The sequence below is a fragment of the Petaurus breviceps genome, unplaced genomic scaffold, assembly GCF_028583685.1.
Source record: "Petaurus breviceps papuanus isolate PSGF00001 unplaced genomic scaffold, PetGlider_PUasm1.0 90775, whole genome shotgun sequence".
Lineage (NCBI taxonomy): Eukaryota > Metazoa > Chordata > Mammalia > Diprotodontia > Petauridae > Petaurus > Petaurus breviceps.
In genome coordinates, this window is record NW_027187342.1 from 70,363 (window position 1) to 87,176 (window position 16,814).

The following is a 16,814-nucleotide window of genomic DNA, read 5'->3' on the forward strand; positions in this document are numbered from 1 at the left end:
CAGCCTCTTCTTATTTAATTTTATGTCAAATTGTGGACCTTCTGAGTCCAAGTGGCTCTTTTTTTGGTCTGATGCTCCCTCAACAAAGCTTGTAATAACAAAATTTAGATCTCTGTATTTGTTACTGAAAATGAATGAGTTTTTATTGTGTACAAATATGCACAAAACATAGGAAAATTGGAAAGAAGGAAGGAGAAGGAGAAGAGGATAGAGAAAAAGGAAAGGAAGGAAGGAGGAAGGAAGGGAAGGGAGGGAAGAAAAGAAAGGCAGGAAAGCAAGGAAAGGTAAGAGAAGGCAAAAAGGAAGGATGCTGCTATAACTTATCTTCATGTTCCCTTTCATTGTAACTTAGAGAGGTTATAACATGGGTGTTAGTCTTATGTTTTGATACATTTATAATATATATTTTATACTTATATACACACTCAAATCTATAAAGGCTATATAACTAATAATGTAAATTCTTGGACATCTCGATTTCACCATATCTGTTCTGTGAGCCAGTCCCAATACTATGGGCCTCAATGGATCTATCCACTGTCACTTACACACCTTGAGACAACACTGATAATTCTCCAGGCCCTGGTTCCTCACACTACCTCTAACTCTTTGGGCTAGAAGCAAGGGAAAATGGCAAAAATGATAGCACATAGGATTGTGACCGTTTCTTATTGTCTCACTAAAGGTGTCAGCCATGAAGTGGGGCCTCTTACCCATCTCCCATGATGCACTGCTTGTGGGGGACATGGTATACTATGACTTCAATGGAGAAATGGAGGAGGAAGCTGATCGGATTAATCTGCAGAAGTGCCTTGGACCCACCTGCAAGGTTTGGTTTGGGGCTACAAGCAGAAGGCTCTGGGGTGGGCCTTGTCACAGACTAGTGTTGTAGTTGCAATTGCACTTTAATAGTGGTATTAAATGGGGAGAGAGTCCTACACTGGAAATCAAGATTAATAGCTCCTGATCCCAGCTCTGTGTGACCTTGAACAACTTGCTTCCCATTGGCCTGCCTATCAGTAAGGTTGTGATGAATATTGCAAATTGTTCTTTGGACAACCCGAGGGATTGTGGAGTCACAGCCCTCAGAGTTTGAAGGGTTAGCTGGTCCAATTCCATGCCAGAGGGATGAGTGCCCCTCTCTACAAAATCTATGACAAGAGGCTGTCTCTGTGTGAACATATCTAGTGACAAGAAGCTCAATCCCTCCCCAGAGTGACTCTACTTACTATCTGTGTGACCTAGATCGAGCCTCTTCTGTGGTCTGAGATCCCTTCCAGCTCTAAACCTGATGGTCCAAGGCAGACAGTTTCAGTTCTAACCCCCCCCGGGAAGTTAAGAAATTCTGTCTATGATGGTTATGATCAACAGTCATATTAATAATAGTAACTAGCATTTTATAGTACTTTGAGGCTTGCAAAATATTCTAGGAACTTTTACCTCATTTTATCCTCACAACAACCTTGAGTTGTCGTTGTTATTGTTATGCTATTATTGTCCTTATTTTGTTGTTTAGTCATTTTTCAGCTTTTTGACTCTTCAAATTCCAGCATTCAAATTCAAACTTCTGTCCTTTTGATACTTCAAAAACCCCATTTTGGGGTTTTCTTGACAAAGATACTGGAGTGGTTTGCCATTTCCTTCTCCAAATCATTTTACAGATGAGGAAACTGAGGCAGGCAGTGTTAAGTGACTTGCCCAGGGTCACTCAGCTAATAAGTTATCTGAAGCCAGATTTGAACTCAGGAAGATGAGTCTTCCTGATTCCAAGCCCAGTGCTCTATACACTGCACCACCTCGCTGACCCTTTATCCTCATTTTACAGATAAGTAACTGAAGTAAATAGAAATTAAATGACTTACCCAAGATCACATAGCTTGTAAATGTCTGAGGATAGATTTGAACTCAGGACCTCTTAAATCCAGATTCACTGCTCTATTCGCTGCGCTACCTAATGGACTTAAGATATTGAGCCAATTATATTCCTCTTTGTGCCTTTCATTTGTTGTTCCTAATTTTGTCCCCTCAGCAAAACAGAAAAAAAAAATCTCTCTGTCCCACGTAACAATTCTTCAAATACTTGAATGTTATAAAGATAATGGTTCCATAAAAGAAGTGTTATGTATTTATTTACACTTAATGAAACCTATGGCTCAGAGTCCTAGATTCTTTGAGTCAGAAGCCAGGTAAAATGGTGCCAATATGGAGGAATCTGAAAGAGGTGTGTCTTGGTTTTGTTGGGGGTTTTTTTGTGTGGGGAGGGGGGGAGGAAGAGAGGGAGATGACCCAGAAAATAGCAATCATCACCCACATCACTTTCTTTTCACAAATCTATGAGCTTTTCGTGTTCTTTAGAAGATATTGAGTTGAGAAGAAGTAGGTGAAAAGAGTTAGCTTAGTACAAGGGCAAAAACACTTACTCTGGAGTAACAGGACCTGGATTCAAATCCTGACTCTGATGTTTTTTTTCCTGTGTTACCTTAAATCACTTTACTCCTTAGGCTTCACATATGCCAGCCGCAAGATTTCTATGAACATCTGAGTAGAAATATTTGATCTTTCAGTGAAGCCCTCAGTGATCAATAAATTGGAATGTTGACAGTGGAGAAAAAAAGATTATAATCTACCCCATTATACAATGGAAAGAGTGATGTGCAGAGACTCCCTATCCCATCTTATGACAAATGAAGAGCTCCAAGGAGGTCATTGGCATATTGAAGGAAGTTTATCAAGGAAGGAGATACTGGGCAGGTTATATAGCAAGGATGATAGACTTTCAATGGACTGGAGAATTTGTACACTAATTATACGCTAATTTATACACTAATTATACACTAATTCTCACAGGTCCACAAATTGCCAGTAGGCTGGGACAGTGGTCTGGTTGTTTGGGCAATTATGGAAAGAGTAAGCTTTGCAAACTTTATAAATGTCAACCCTTTATAATTAATATAAATGTCAACTTATAATTAATTTTTCTATCTGGTGAATCTGTACCCGTTGAGCAACAGTATATTTGAACGTAAATGCAAATATTATAAAATGAGGTGAGATTCTAACATCAACGAAGTGTTCTGAGATCTTGCAAGAAGGGAGCATTCATAATCACATGCAACAGCCTTTGAAGGTCAGAAGGCACCAACTCTGACATCAGAGAGAAGGAAGACAGACTCTTGCCAGAAGGAGAAAATAAAGACATGTGCTTCAGCCCAGGAATAAATTCCTACATAGATACACCATTAGAACTGACAGGGCTTCAAGGCTGATGTTAATGCTGAAATGGATTCACAAAATTAGGGTCAAGATCTAGAGTTGGAAGGTCTCTTAGGCATCATATGACTTAAAGCCAGCCATCTGGCTTCTCCACCAGCCGTTCATTTTACAGATGAAGAGACTAAGGCAACTTTTCCAAAGTCATACAGGTATCTGAGGTCTGAGAATCAAATTCCAATCTTGGGATTGCAAATTCAGTGCTCTTTCTACTAACCACATTGAGAAAACCAGACAGGAGAAATTTGGAGGGGGGCAGGGTAGGAAGGGAAAGGAACCTTAGTCCTAAAAGAGTCATGTTCTTGAAACAGGTCTGTCTCTGGTTTTTCTTTTGCACTCTTGTCTGTTCTACACATTCTTCCTGGAGCCTTGACCTTTTGCTGCCCCAATGCACAATGCATATTAATCTATATTGAGCAAAAAGAGTGGCAGGCAGCCTGTATCAGTGGTGACAATGTATATAATCATTTCAATTCATAGAGCTTAGCAATCATCTATTTCATCACTCTTCCCCACCCCCATTTTACAGAAGAAAAAACTGTCAGCTTAAGAGACTTGACCATGGTTGGGTAGCTAGTTAATGGCAGACCAAGGACTAGAACACAGGTCCTCATTTGGTGTTATTTTATGATGAAATAGGCAATTTCCCCCCCCAAAATTAGTTTTTTAAACCCAGCAGACTCACAAGGTCCAAAGGCTCAGGTACTGCCCAGAGAAACCTGAGATATTAACCCTTGGTTTACAGAGACATTTTGTTTTTTATTACATTTCAGGGGATTTTTTTAGGGAGGCTTATTGTGAATAAAGGGGCTACAGGCCAAGATAGGGGGAAACAAATGAACAAGGGTTATTTGAGGCCTCACAGTGGGAAAGGAGAAAAGCTGATAAAAAAAATTTTAAATAAGATTTTATTTTGTTTCTTACAATGACTTTTGGGGAGTTTGAGTTTTAACTGTGCACGTAATCTTCTGTAGATCCTGGTGCTAAGAAATCATGGAGTGGTTGCTCTGGGTGACACTGTTGAGGAAGCATTTTATAAGATCTTCCATCTACAGGCAGCTTGTGAGATACAGGTAAGTGAACGTCCCCCTAGAAGTAGGCCCTGGGAGTGGGTTGTAATGGGTCCTGTCCTGCCAAGACCAGAAACTCCCACACTTAGAGGCACTGCTGGGAGACAAAAACAAATGGAGGCATGTGTTATTTGGGAGGGTGCCTAGAATATATCAATCAATCAATCAGTCAGTCAACAACATATATTAAGAACTATGTACCTCACACCAACTTTGCAAAGTAGGTGCTATTATATCCTCATTTTACATTTGGGGAAACTGAGGCAAACTGAGGCCAAGTGACTTATTCAGGGTCACACGGCTAGTCAGTGTCTGAAGCTGGATTTGAATTCAAGTCTTTCTGACTCCAAGTCCAACACACTATCTACTGTGCCATCTAGCTGCCCAAGGGTGTAGTACTTGAGCTGATTCTCGACAAAAACAAGGGATTCTACAAGGGAGGTGAGGAGAGATATGAAGAAGAAACAAGACAAAGGCAAAGAGACAGGAAATGGGGTGTGTTATCTGAGGATCAGTAAGAAGTCCAGTGCAGCGGGAAGAATACTATGATGGGATTTTAAAAGTTGTTTTATTGTTCAGTCACATCCAACTCTACGTGACCTCGTGAAATTTTGTCCATAGGGTGCTCTTGGCACCCTGTGTGGTCTGCCGTTTCTTTCTCCAGTGTGTCCCCATTTTATAGATGAGGAACTGAGACAAATATAAGTGACTTGCCCGGGGTCACCCGTGTCTGAGGCCAAATTTGAACTCAGATCTTCCTGATTTTAGGCCTGGTGCTCCATCTACTGAATCATCAAGCTGCCCCATATGACTAAAAAGGACCAGGTTCAAATCCTGTGAGTGTGGGCATGTCATTTTTGTCTTGCCCTCAGCTTCCTCAACTATCAAATGTTGTTATTGCTTGTCCTTCGTTCTTAAAGAGGTCCACGACACCAGGGAGGTGTTGCCATGACATGCTAGTGAATTGGATTTAAGAGAGTGAGGGCTGTGCAAAGTCACCAGCCTCACTTTCTCCTCCGGAGCTATCGGGGTCCAGTGGCCAGATACAGATCAGGACAAGTGGAGATGGACCTGGATGCCGCAGGAGGCCTTCAAATGAAGAATTTGGATAAGATGAATCCTAAGGTTCCCTCCAGTCCGAAGATTCTACAATTCTGAGGGGACCAAGGGTCAGTGAGGACATAGCTGTTTTATCTGACTTCTCCTATTACCACATTAACTAGGTTTCCTTGATCACATTAGTGGCTATCAGCAAATTGAGCCCTCTAGAGGATATCTAAAATAGTCGTGATGGTTCACATTTAGGTAGCACTTTACATTTTACAAAGTATATTCTTTCTAACACATTCCATTTTAAAGATGAGGAAACTGAGGCTCAACCTGTGCTTTATAAACCTCAATGTTTTATATAAATGTGAATTATCGTTATTATTGTGTCACCTGCCCACATCTTATACCTTTATGTCTACTATTCCATCTAGGACACCATAGTGTAGACTAGGAAAAAAAGGTCTAAGAGCAGGGCAAAGGCAGCAGCAGCAGCAGCCTGTTGTAGGGTGCTGAGGTGGGGAGGCCTAGGAACCTGGGGGAAGCAGGAGAGCAATTAACCCAGAAGGGCAGAGCAGAAGGATCGAAGGAAAAGTCCTTAGAGTGGACTGGAAAAGACAATGGAAAGGACCAGCAGCTTACAGGAGAAAGGGGAGGGGGAAAGGGATAGGAAAAAAGAGGGAGATGGAGTAAGAGAGAGGGAAGGAGAGGGGGAAGAGAGAGGGAAGAAGAGGGGGAAAGGGGGAAGAGAGAGGAAAGAAGGGGGGAGAGGGAGGGAGAGAGGGGGAAGAGAGAGGAAAGGAGGGAGAGAGAGCAAGGGTAGGGAAGAGGAAGGAGTGTCTGTGTATGAATGAGATGGGATTGGCACAAAATGGGTTAAAATACGGACAAGTGATTGGGGAAGGCTATGGTCCCAGCCTGTCTTTTCTTGATAATTTCAAGAGCTCTTTGTCAGAAGGCATTCTAATGGCCTGTTGCCCTCTCCTGGTAGGTTCTGACATAACAGCTCATGTTATGTTAGAAATCAAATTCTTCACACTCTGGCCTCTCCAAACACAGACAGTGCTCACCCTGCTGGACAAAAATTTGCATTGCTTTTTCATATTCCTGGTTCAAATGCCTGTTGCCCAGAGCTATTGTAATGAATAATACATTAGTGAAACTGGCATATTGAAAATGGCGTCACTAAATACAGAAAAATAATGGGAAAATGCCTGTAGGAATTATTAAAATAAATCAATTCAAAATATGTATCTCATCTGTTAAGTCTTACAATGTGCTTATCACTAATGATAGGGAGATACAACATTTAGATAAGATGCAATCCTTGCCCTCATCTAGTTTGCTATTTAGTAGAGGGTAAAGGACACAAACACATAACTATAATGTCCCACAACAAATGTATTAGAGAAGTACAGAGTGCTACATTAGGTCTAAGGGGATAAAGTTATTGGAAGGACATTCTTTTGTAAGTTTTAAAGCACTATATAAACCAGTCATCCCACCCTGAAGCATTAAATCTTTATTTTTATTGTCAGTGTTGTTGTTGTACTAGGGAAAAAGGAACAGATCTGGGTAAAGGAAAAGAGTATAACGTCTAGATTAAAGGGATCACTGTTCATTTTGACATTAAAAAGTCAATGTGCAGATTATTTAACAATGAAAACAACAACAATAATAATTTTCCGTTATCTTGTACTTTATAATTTACGAAACAACATCCTCCCAATAACTCTATGAGAAAGATGGAACAATTATTGTTATCTCCATTTCACATATAAGAGAACTGAGTCCTGGGAGCTATCCAGAGTCCAGAATTCAAACTTAAGGTTTCTGACTCCCAGGCTGGCACTATTTCCACCACACTATGCTAGGTTTAAAATATGTGAAGTAACAATGAGATTACCATCCACTCTGGGTATCATTTGACATTCATGGTTCAGCACTTTTGGCAACAGAACTGAGGCAATGCTGGTTCCTGCCAGTGGTCCCAGCTATCTGCCTCCACGACCATATGAAACATGCCAACCCTGTTACAATCAATTTTAGTGACTTGAGGTTATCAGAACATCACTTATCATTTCTCCTGAGGGCCATGTCTTATTGCTTTAGATCAGCCCAAGGGCTAAAAGAAAGTGGGTCATCCCCCAACTGTGGCTGGCAGCTTTCTGAGCCATCTGCAGGCAGGCAGAGAGAAACACAGGTAGTCCTTGCCTCCATCTGCCACTCAAACCCATGAAGATACTGAAAGCTGGGAGAGCAGGGGAGCTGCAAAAGTGTGGGCAATTCTAATTTTCCACATTCATTCATCAAAAAAATATATATGTATAATATAACTGTGATCCTTGCCAGAAATACAAAGAAAAATATGATATAGTCTTTGCTTTCAAGAAGTTTCTAATCTAATAGTGGGAAAAAGACATGGTCACAAATATTGAAGGGGGTGGAGGGAGGGAGGGAAGGAAGGAAGAAAGGAATAAAGAAAGGGGAAAGGAGGAAAGGAAAGAAGGGGAGGAAAGAAGGAGGGAATGAAAGAAGGAAGAAAGGAAGGAAGGAAGAAAAGGAAAATTTTAGTGAGATGAAATGTATTAAAGGAAACATGAGAATTAGACTTATATGCTTGGTCCTAGGGGAAAGGACAAGGAGCAATGGGTAGAAGTTGTAGAAGCCGATTTTGATTTCATATAAGTAAAATCCTCCTTAGAACTAAATGAGAGCTATTCCCAAAGTGGAAGGGGTTTCCTCGGGAGATTGTGAGTTCCCTATCACCAGAGACCTTCAAGCAGAGTCTGGCTGATTACCTGTTCAAGCAGTAGAGGGGATTCCTGGCCAGGTAGGGCTTGAACTAGATTATCTTTAGATTTCCTCAAAACTCTGAGATTCTGTGATTTGAGAGGAGAGAGAACACTCTTAGCTGGGTGCATATTAGGGAAGGCTGTTCATAGAGAAGGGGACTTTTGTTCAGCTGTTTCATTCCCCATTCGAACTTCAGCTGATCGTCTCATGTCTTGGGCTTTGTATTTGTATGCTCAAGTGTACCTAGTGTAGTACCTGGCATCTAGTTTGTGCTTAATTGATTGCTGATTAATATGTAAGGCACTAACTACTCTGCCAGGTTTCTCTCTGCCCACTCTAAATCACCAAGTAATACCTATAGGCAAAGAGTATGCTGAAAAGTGTTTAACTGGCTCCCTGGGGAGGGAGGGAAAATGTATGTAGGACACAATTTTATGTTTAATCTCCATCATTAACATTTCATCCATTACTTTTTTAAGTTGTCAACCAAAAAAACAAACCAAGTCCTAATTTGTAGCATGTGAGCATTCAGAATAAGTACATTCTTCCTCTGAAAATTTTAACAATCATCTCTTGAGCCAGACCTGTGGGTATGCTTACAGGGGGAGGGCCCTCCAGTCCAATCGCTTCCCTATGGCCCAGGGGCATTTCAGTCTGGTATTTCAACTGTCCAAAAGGAAGGGAATGGTTGGGGAAAAAAAGGAGGCCCTATAATGACCACTGACAGTGTTAGGAATGTAATGGATGATTTCAATCAACATGTTTAGGATGCTAGTGGGCAGATTCTATTACTGAAGTCTTTGTACCTAGTAATAATAACCATAAATGATTTCTAATCACTTTCTTCAAAAATTCCAAAGGTTATCAAATGGATGAGGGAGAACTAGCCCTATTTTGTGTAGCTCCAAAGTGTTAACATAGGAGCAAAGGGCAAAATTTATATGGGAGTGAATTTCAATTTAGTTTGATTTGACTATAAATGGGCATAAATAGACTGATTCATGAAGTAGTGACGTCTCCATCACTAGAATGTTCAAGGAGAGGTAGACAACCGACCATTGGTAAGGGATATCATCAAGACAATTTCTGAATTGTGTTGGAAGTTGAATTAAATGAAATTTAAGGGCTCTTCTAACACTAAGATTCTAGTGTTCTTGATTATAGGAGTCTATGAGTCTATTAGCTTCTCATTGACTCTGCTAATGACTCAGCCTCTGACATTTTGTTTCAGGCACTCAGGGAAGCTAATAACACAAGACTAGCAATTGATATTCAGGAATTTTAAAACTCTGTTTGCAAAGGCTGGGTTGAAAAAACCCAAGTCTAGCAAGCAGTGTCTAGAACCCAGCTTTCACTCTGACTTGCTAAGTGATCTGAATATCCCCATCCAGTTTCTATAAAATATGTAACACCTTGGGGCAATCCCATTCACCTGTACCCTTTTCGTCTAGAAAAAGTACTCCATGGGTCCACATTCAGTGAGCAATATAATGGAAAGAAGGGTTTGGAGTCAGGACACCTGGGTTCAAATGCTGGTTCACAAGATCTTTAGGCAAATCACTTAATCTCTTTGGGCCCTAGTTTCTTCATTTGTAAAGTAAGCAAGTTGGATTAGAAAATCACTAAAGTTCCTTCTAATTCTAAATCTATAATCCACTCAAAACCACAGTTCATATTTCTCTGCCAAATGTGTGTACTTTTATTGATTAACCTGAGGACACACAGTAAATGCAAAGGCATTTACTGAAAAGGCACAATAAGAAAATTAGAAATATAATATTTCCTCCATAAAACTGGGACAGTCCTGTCACAAATCTAGGCACCATCAGTGGGAAGACTGGACTACCCTAAGGAACGTACATGAAGTACACACACATGAAGAATATGTGGTCCTGGCATATGTATGCAGGGGAATATATATATATATATATATATATATATATATATATATATATATATAGCAAAAAAGCATACTTGGAGGGACAGTTCATGGCTATAATACCACAAGAATATAGTAGTTATTGTTCTTGCTGGGGCAATTCTGTCATAGTTATTGCTTTATGCTCAGCTTACGTCTCATTGTGACATGCTCTTCTGTCTTTGTTTCTCTGCCTCTCTCTCTTTCTGTCTCTCTTCTTTCTATTTCTCACTTTTGTTTTCTCCCATCTCTCCTCTCTTCTTCTCTCCTCAAACTCTTCCTGCTACTCCTACTGCTATGTTTAACAACTGGCTCTTACAGACATACCTGGAAGTTTAATCTGCATTATTAAACTTTTCCCCATCATTTCCTTTAGTCTAGGGTAATTGAGTACTGATTGACAGCCTTTGCCAAAATGTAAATGATCACACTAAATATTTAACAATCTGTTCTCTTGAGCCAGAGCTGGATCCATCACACCTCTGCCCTTCAACAGGAGTCCCTAGTCCTTCCCCATAAAAGGAGTCATATTTACTGTCTCTCTTTTAACTTTGATTACCGAACTTGTTTTGGCTCTTTTAGTAAGAAAAGCATCTTCAAAATCTAGTCTTGGGATTAGGACTTCACCTCCAAAAGGAAAGAGATATGACAGCTCCCATAGTTTTGCTTCCAGTGACCAAGCTCTGTAGGACCACAGCTAATTAGAGCCCATAGGCTTCTAAATTGTCCTTGAATCTACTTTCTTCTGCTAGCCTTGAAGTAGAAAGTCTTTGTAATTAATTTAATTTCTGACTGTCAACTCATATCCCCTTCAAATTATTTCAGGAACAACTTTTTAACAAACCACAAAGGACTGAATGGGGGGAAGGCACCACAATTTTCCTTTGCCTCCCAATATCCGTTGGTTCTCCCAAACAAATAAAAGGAAAAGACAAAAAATGCAGATGTAGCTTCCATAAGGCATCATTTCCTACTACGGCCTTTTTTTATTTGGTTTGGTTTTTTTTTCCAATTCCCGCCTTTACTATGGACATGAAGTCAAAGCCTCCTGGACTTTGACCCTCAGTGTAGTCTTGCCCCAATGAAAAGTTTGCAATCTTTGCAAATTATTTTTTTAATCTATCAAGATATTTGCTTCCATGCAAATAAAGGAATCAAGAAGTAATTTTTTTAAGGACAAAGTAGAGACATTATGAGGCATCTTAATGCTTTATTTCAAATTCTTGCCTTAATTATATATAGGTGACCAGCAACAAAACTCTTAGGCTTTGATCCACCCTACACATATAATTGGGTTACCTTGTAAAGGATGAAGTCCCCAACACTGGAAATTCATCAGACAAAATTCTGACTTTGTTCAAGTAAAGTTGGAATGGCCGGCTGCCAGAGACATTAAGAAGGGAAATGTCCAGTGCGTGAGAATTTAGACTAGATATACTTCCAGCATTAGCTTTTGTAATACTATGATGCTATGATTTCTGTGATTATATTTTATAGGCTATGGAAACAACTTGTTCAAGTGAAAATGGCATTTCACCTTGGATCAACATCTTATTCAAGGACAGCTCCTAGAATTGCTAAAGAAATATCCTATATCCCTACTTTAGTGGTGGCAGGTCAGAATAGCTGTCTTTAATTATATAAAGTGTATCCCATAAAAGAAATTAGATTTGTTCTGTTTGGCCCCAGAGGGCAGCAGGATCAAAGGGTAGAAACAGCAGAGAGACACTGAAGTGATGTAAGGAAAAACTGCCAACAATTAGAGCTATATAAACACAGCATTTTAGGGCAGCTAAGTGGCACAGTGGAGAGAATACTAGGCCTAGAATCAGGAAGAACTGAGTTCAAATCTGATCTCAGACACTGGTTGTGTGACCCTGGGCAAGTCACTTTTTGCTTCAGCTTCTTCATCTATAAAATGAGCTAGGGAAGGACATGGCAAACCACTCCAGTATCTTTGCTAAGAAAACCCCAAATGGGGTCATGGAGAATCAGAAACAACTGAAAGATAGAATGGCCTGCCTTGTGAGGCAGGAGAACCCTTTACTGTACCTTTTCAAGCAAAGGGTGGCAGGGATATAATAGAAGGAAAAGCCTGGTTAGGTAGTTTGGACTATGTGACTATGCCAATATAACTCTGAGATTCTATTATTACTTTATATCACACACTTTTAAATTACAAAAGCCTTTTAGGATCTTATACTCTGGAAATGTGGGATAGCCGCAGTATCTGCCTAGCACTCTGCACACAGAATAAAGGAAAGAAGGAAGAAAGGAAACAAACATTCACTAAGTACCATTAAGTAATGTGCCAGGCCCTGTGCTAAGCACTTTACACATATCTCATCTGATCCTCACAAATCTGGGAGGTAGGCGCTTTATTATCATCCCTATTTTACAGTTGAGTTGAGGCAGACAGTGATTAAGTGACTTGCCCAGGGTCATAAAAACTAGGTCTGAGTATAAATTCAAACCTGACTTCAGGCCCCATGTGCTATCCACTGCTGCACTCATCTGCCTCTAGAATGAATGAATAGACATTTATTAAACACTTGTTATATGCAAAGCCCTGTGCCAAGTGCTGGGGATATAAAGAGAAAAGTCGAACAATTGCTATTCCTAAGGAGCTCACTTTCTAGAAAGGAGAGATAACGCATCAAGGAGATATCAACTGTAAGTCATGTGAAAAGGATCTGTGGTCACAGGGTGCAAAGGCAAAGCAGATAGTAATACATCTTCCTTAATGTCATTTCCTCTGATAAAATCCTGTTTCTAATGTTGAGCCATTTGATGGTGCCCAGGACTTAGGTGGCAAGAACTCTCTTTTCTGGGCCTTCAGTAGTTTTGCCTGCTGAAGATGCCTATAGAAGCAACAGCCCCTTAGCCGGGTCACATCTCCCCTGGATGCTGGCTTTGAGGGCTGGGCTGAAAATAGGGACAGTAGTCCAGGGAATTTTGCTATTCCCAAGACTCTTGGGTTTAGGGTTCTGCACTCTCTCCACTGGGGCCCTAAAGGGGTGTAGTGACAATGGCTTTCCTTACCTGGAGTATTGGCTGCCTCTCTATTCACCAACTGTGATGATCTCCAACTTATGCTGTATGTATGTGTGTCTATATCTGTGTCTCTCTGTGTGTGTTTTGTTTGTATATGGTTGTTTGCATTTTCTCTCCCCAAGTTGACTGAATTTGAGAGTAGGAACTATTTTTGCCTTTCTCTGTATCCCCAAGACAATGGCTACACATAGTAGGCACTTAATAAATGCTTGTCAGCTTGCTAACTGGACTTCAGGGGCCTTGCTGCTTCAGCTGAGCTGACTTTCCTGACCCAGAGATGTCATATGGTTGGGTTGGCTGGCCCTTTCTTCACAAGAGTTTCTCCCTTGGATAGTAGTTGTGGGCGAAGGGCTAGAAGCAAAGGCAGTGGTCTGGGGGATGCTCTTAGTCCCTTAATAATTATTTAGTGATTTGTAATTTGGCTCTGATTATGTGATTATCTCATTTTATTTCAATTATAACAAAAACGGGGAAAAAATCAGGCAGCTCAGGAAGGTTGCTTGGTCCCCAGAAGCTTCTTAAAAATAATGATGGACCAGGAATCAGGACGTCTTGGTTCAAATTCCATTTCTAAAACATATTATCTGGGTGATTATAGGCAAAGCAATTAAACTCTCTGAGCCTCAGTTTTCTCATTTGCAAAATGGGGGTAAAGTACTTGCATTATTTAACCCCATGGGCTTATTGTAGGGAGAGGATTCTGTAAACTTCTAAGTGTTATTTATCACAAACATATTTACATGTGTTTCTTCTTTTTTCTAGGTGTCTGCTCTGTCCAGTGCTGGAGGGTCAGAGAACCTCATTCTGCTGGAACGAGAGAAGCATCGGCCCCACGAGGTGGGGTCTGTGCGATGGGCTGGGAGCACTTTTGGACCCATGCAGAAGAGTAGGTTGGGGGAGCATGAGTTTGAGGCTCTCATGAGGATGCTGGATAATCTGGTAAGTCCGTGGCCAAAGCCATTCTTCTACAGACCTTTGCCGGCCAGGGCATCCAGAATTGCTTACATAGGGATTTGATAGGACACCATTGGTATTAATAAGAGTAGAGAAGGCTTCATTAGTCTGGACCCCACTAACTTATGTTTCAATACTTCCATGGATCCATGGATTTTATTGATGTGGATATTCTCTCTATTGGTATACACTGAAACCTACCCATGCTTTCTCATTCTGTGCAATTCTTGTCCTTGTCCTAACATTGGTCCCCCATAGGAAACCTACCCACAGGGTTGGAAGCTTTCTTTATGAGCACTTAATATGTATTTTGAGATACTTAATATGTATTGTGTATTAATATTTAATATGTATTATGAGGTACTTACTATGTGTCAGCAAAGCACAAAATTAGCTGTGTATGTTTTATCCTTCACTCTCACCATGTGATTGACCCAGTCAGTCCCCTTTGTGTTTGTGCTCCTTTAATGATTATCTTCCTGCTACTTCTGAGCAAACCAGGAAACTAATCTTTGATTTGTATTAATTGAGAGGGCATTAGGGTTGAAGTTCATCTTGACTAATTGACTGGATCTTCCTGACCAAGTACTCTTTATTCCCAGTGGACCCACCTCTCTTGATTCTAGATTTCTTTCCTTCTAGTTCCTGGTGGCCTCATGGTTTCAGGCACCATAGTCAGAATCATAGGATTCATACCTTCTGATTCCCAGTCAGAGAGATAAGGGAGCTCACATTAACTGTCTTGTGTTAAAAGAGAGATCATCCAGTGAGAGTGAAGTTATGAAGATTAAGAAATCATTGTTGAATTAAGAAGACTGGATAAAATCTTAAATAGAAATCAGACAAAGAAAGTCACAGAATTGTAGGATTTAGGTCAAGAAAGAACCACAGAGATCATCTGGTCAGATCCCTCCTTTTACAAATGAGGAAACTGAAGACCGCGGAAGTGAAATGGCTTTCCCAGGTCACAGAGGCAGGACATGTCACAGACAGTTACTCACCGTCATGTATGCCCTGTGCTCTTTACCCTTTTGTTCACCCACAGCTCTCCCTATCTCTGCAGAAACACAGTGAGCTCAAAAAAATGGCCTTTCCAACTATACTGTACAATATAGAATCTGACTAGGCTTCTTCTCATGGATCCCAAGATTTGGCGAATAGGATAGGGTTCTAGCATCCAGACTCCCACAGATCAGTTTAATAGAGCCAGGTCTAGCCGACTATTTTGTCTTCCTCTCCCTCCCTACTTCTTCCACCTTACTTTATATAAACTAACTCTATAAATAAACTCACTTTGTCTGTACCCTAATTTCTTTTGCAAACATGAGCTATATCTCAAGCCTCTTTTCAGGCACTTGAGATCTGGTTTCTTCCATCCTTTCACCCTACTTTAATACTACCAGAGGCAGTACATCCCAATATTTTTTTTTGTGGATCTAAAGAATAACTGGTAGCTATGAGCAGCAACATGCCCCCCTTTAACCACAGTGACACCGCCATTCTTCTTGCTGGCATCCCATTCTCAGCCTTGAATGCTAAGTAGCAAATCTAGTATTCAAACCCAGGTCCTCTGATTTCCACAGTGTATCTCATGATTCAAACAGTCATGCAAGCCAAATTGTAGCTGTAAGACACAGCTAATAATAATAATTTCACTTAATACAAGTTTGTTAACTTGTATTAAACATCTATGAGATATGCAGATAAAAATGACGCAGTTCCTACTCTCAGAAAGCTTACATTCTAATATGGCATATACACAAATAAATATGGTGCGAGGTAAATGGCAATGGGGAGAGAATAGATACAAACAGAGTGCTGGCAGAAATTTGAGGAAGGAGAGAATTACTGTCAGCTTGGGATATCAGGGAAGGTTACAGAGAGGTGGTGGCCCTTGGTCTGAGTTTTGAAGGAAGAGGTTTTCAAAGGTGGAAATGTGGAGAGTACATCCCAAGTATATGGAATAGACTAGGGGAATTCACATATGTAGAAAAGGGCAAGGCAAGATCAAGAAATCCCTAGTCTAGAATAGCCAAAAAGTGGATTATGTCAAGAAAGATAAGACTACAAAGTCAAGTTGGAGCCAGGTTTTGGAAGATCGTGGATATCAAGATAAAGAACTTAGATTTTATCCTTTAGGCTTATGTGGACAGCCTGTTTCAAACAGGGTCCTTTGGATGCAGTGGGACTGCAAGTAGAGGCTGCTTTCCAAATTCATTCTCATGCCACAAACAACCTTTTGGGGAGGTAGAGTAAAATATATTTACTTTATTCAATTAAAGCTTGTTAAAGCAATTTAAAGCATCATAACAATTTTAGCCAAACAATTAGATTTATGGAAATTTGAACCAAAAAACTATTGAGATAGTGAAATGTACAAAAACTATGTTTTTTACCATGTTTTTAAAATTCATAGTCACAGAGTAATAATAAGCAACAAAATGACAGGTAACACAGTGCCTAGCACATAGTATGTTTACTAAATTGACTCTATATCATCCTAAAAGAAAGGCAAACACAATTGCATCTTAGTTTTTTTAATCATGTCCTGATTTTATAAAATTTAGATTTATATATAATGTGTATTACATGTGTATGTATTTATATATATGTGTGTGTATATATGTGTGTGTGTGTATAGATAGATAGATAGATAGATAGATAGATAGATAGATAGATAGATAGATAGATAGATAGATAGATAG

General features: G+C 40.1%; 1 protein-coding gene and 1 long non-coding RNA gene across 7 annotated transcripts in view; one reads left to right on the forward strand and one right to left on the reverse strand.

Moving 5' to 3' along the window:
* ADD2 (adducin 2) overlaps nucleotides 1-16,814 on the forward strand; it is an 88,560-nt gene that overhangs the window by 29,763 nt on the left and 41,983 nt on the right. For all 3 annotated transcript variants that reach the window (XM_069068840.1, XM_069068842.1, XM_069068841.1), the window contains exons 7-9: nucleotides 686-829; nucleotides 4,245-4,343; nucleotides 13,918-14,094. In XM_069068840.1, the coding sequence (XP_068924941.1) occupies nucleotides 686-829; nucleotides 4,245-4,343; nucleotides 13,918-14,094 (420 nt within the window). The remainder of the gene's footprint in view (nucleotides 1-685; nucleotides 830-4,244; nucleotides 4,344-13,917; nucleotides 14,095-16,814) is intronic.
* Nucleotides 4,165-16,814, reverse strand: part of LOC138146789 (uncharacterized) — a 60,490-nt gene continuing 47,840 nt past the window's right edge. For 3 of the 4 annotated variants that reach the window (XR_011164586.1, XR_011164587.1, XR_011164585.1), the window contains one exon: nucleotides 4,165-4,437. This is a non-coding gene — a long non-coding RNA (uncharacterized lncRNA). The remainder of the gene's footprint in view (nucleotides 4,438-16,814) is intronic. The other variant, XR_011164589.1, reaches the window with a different exon arrangement.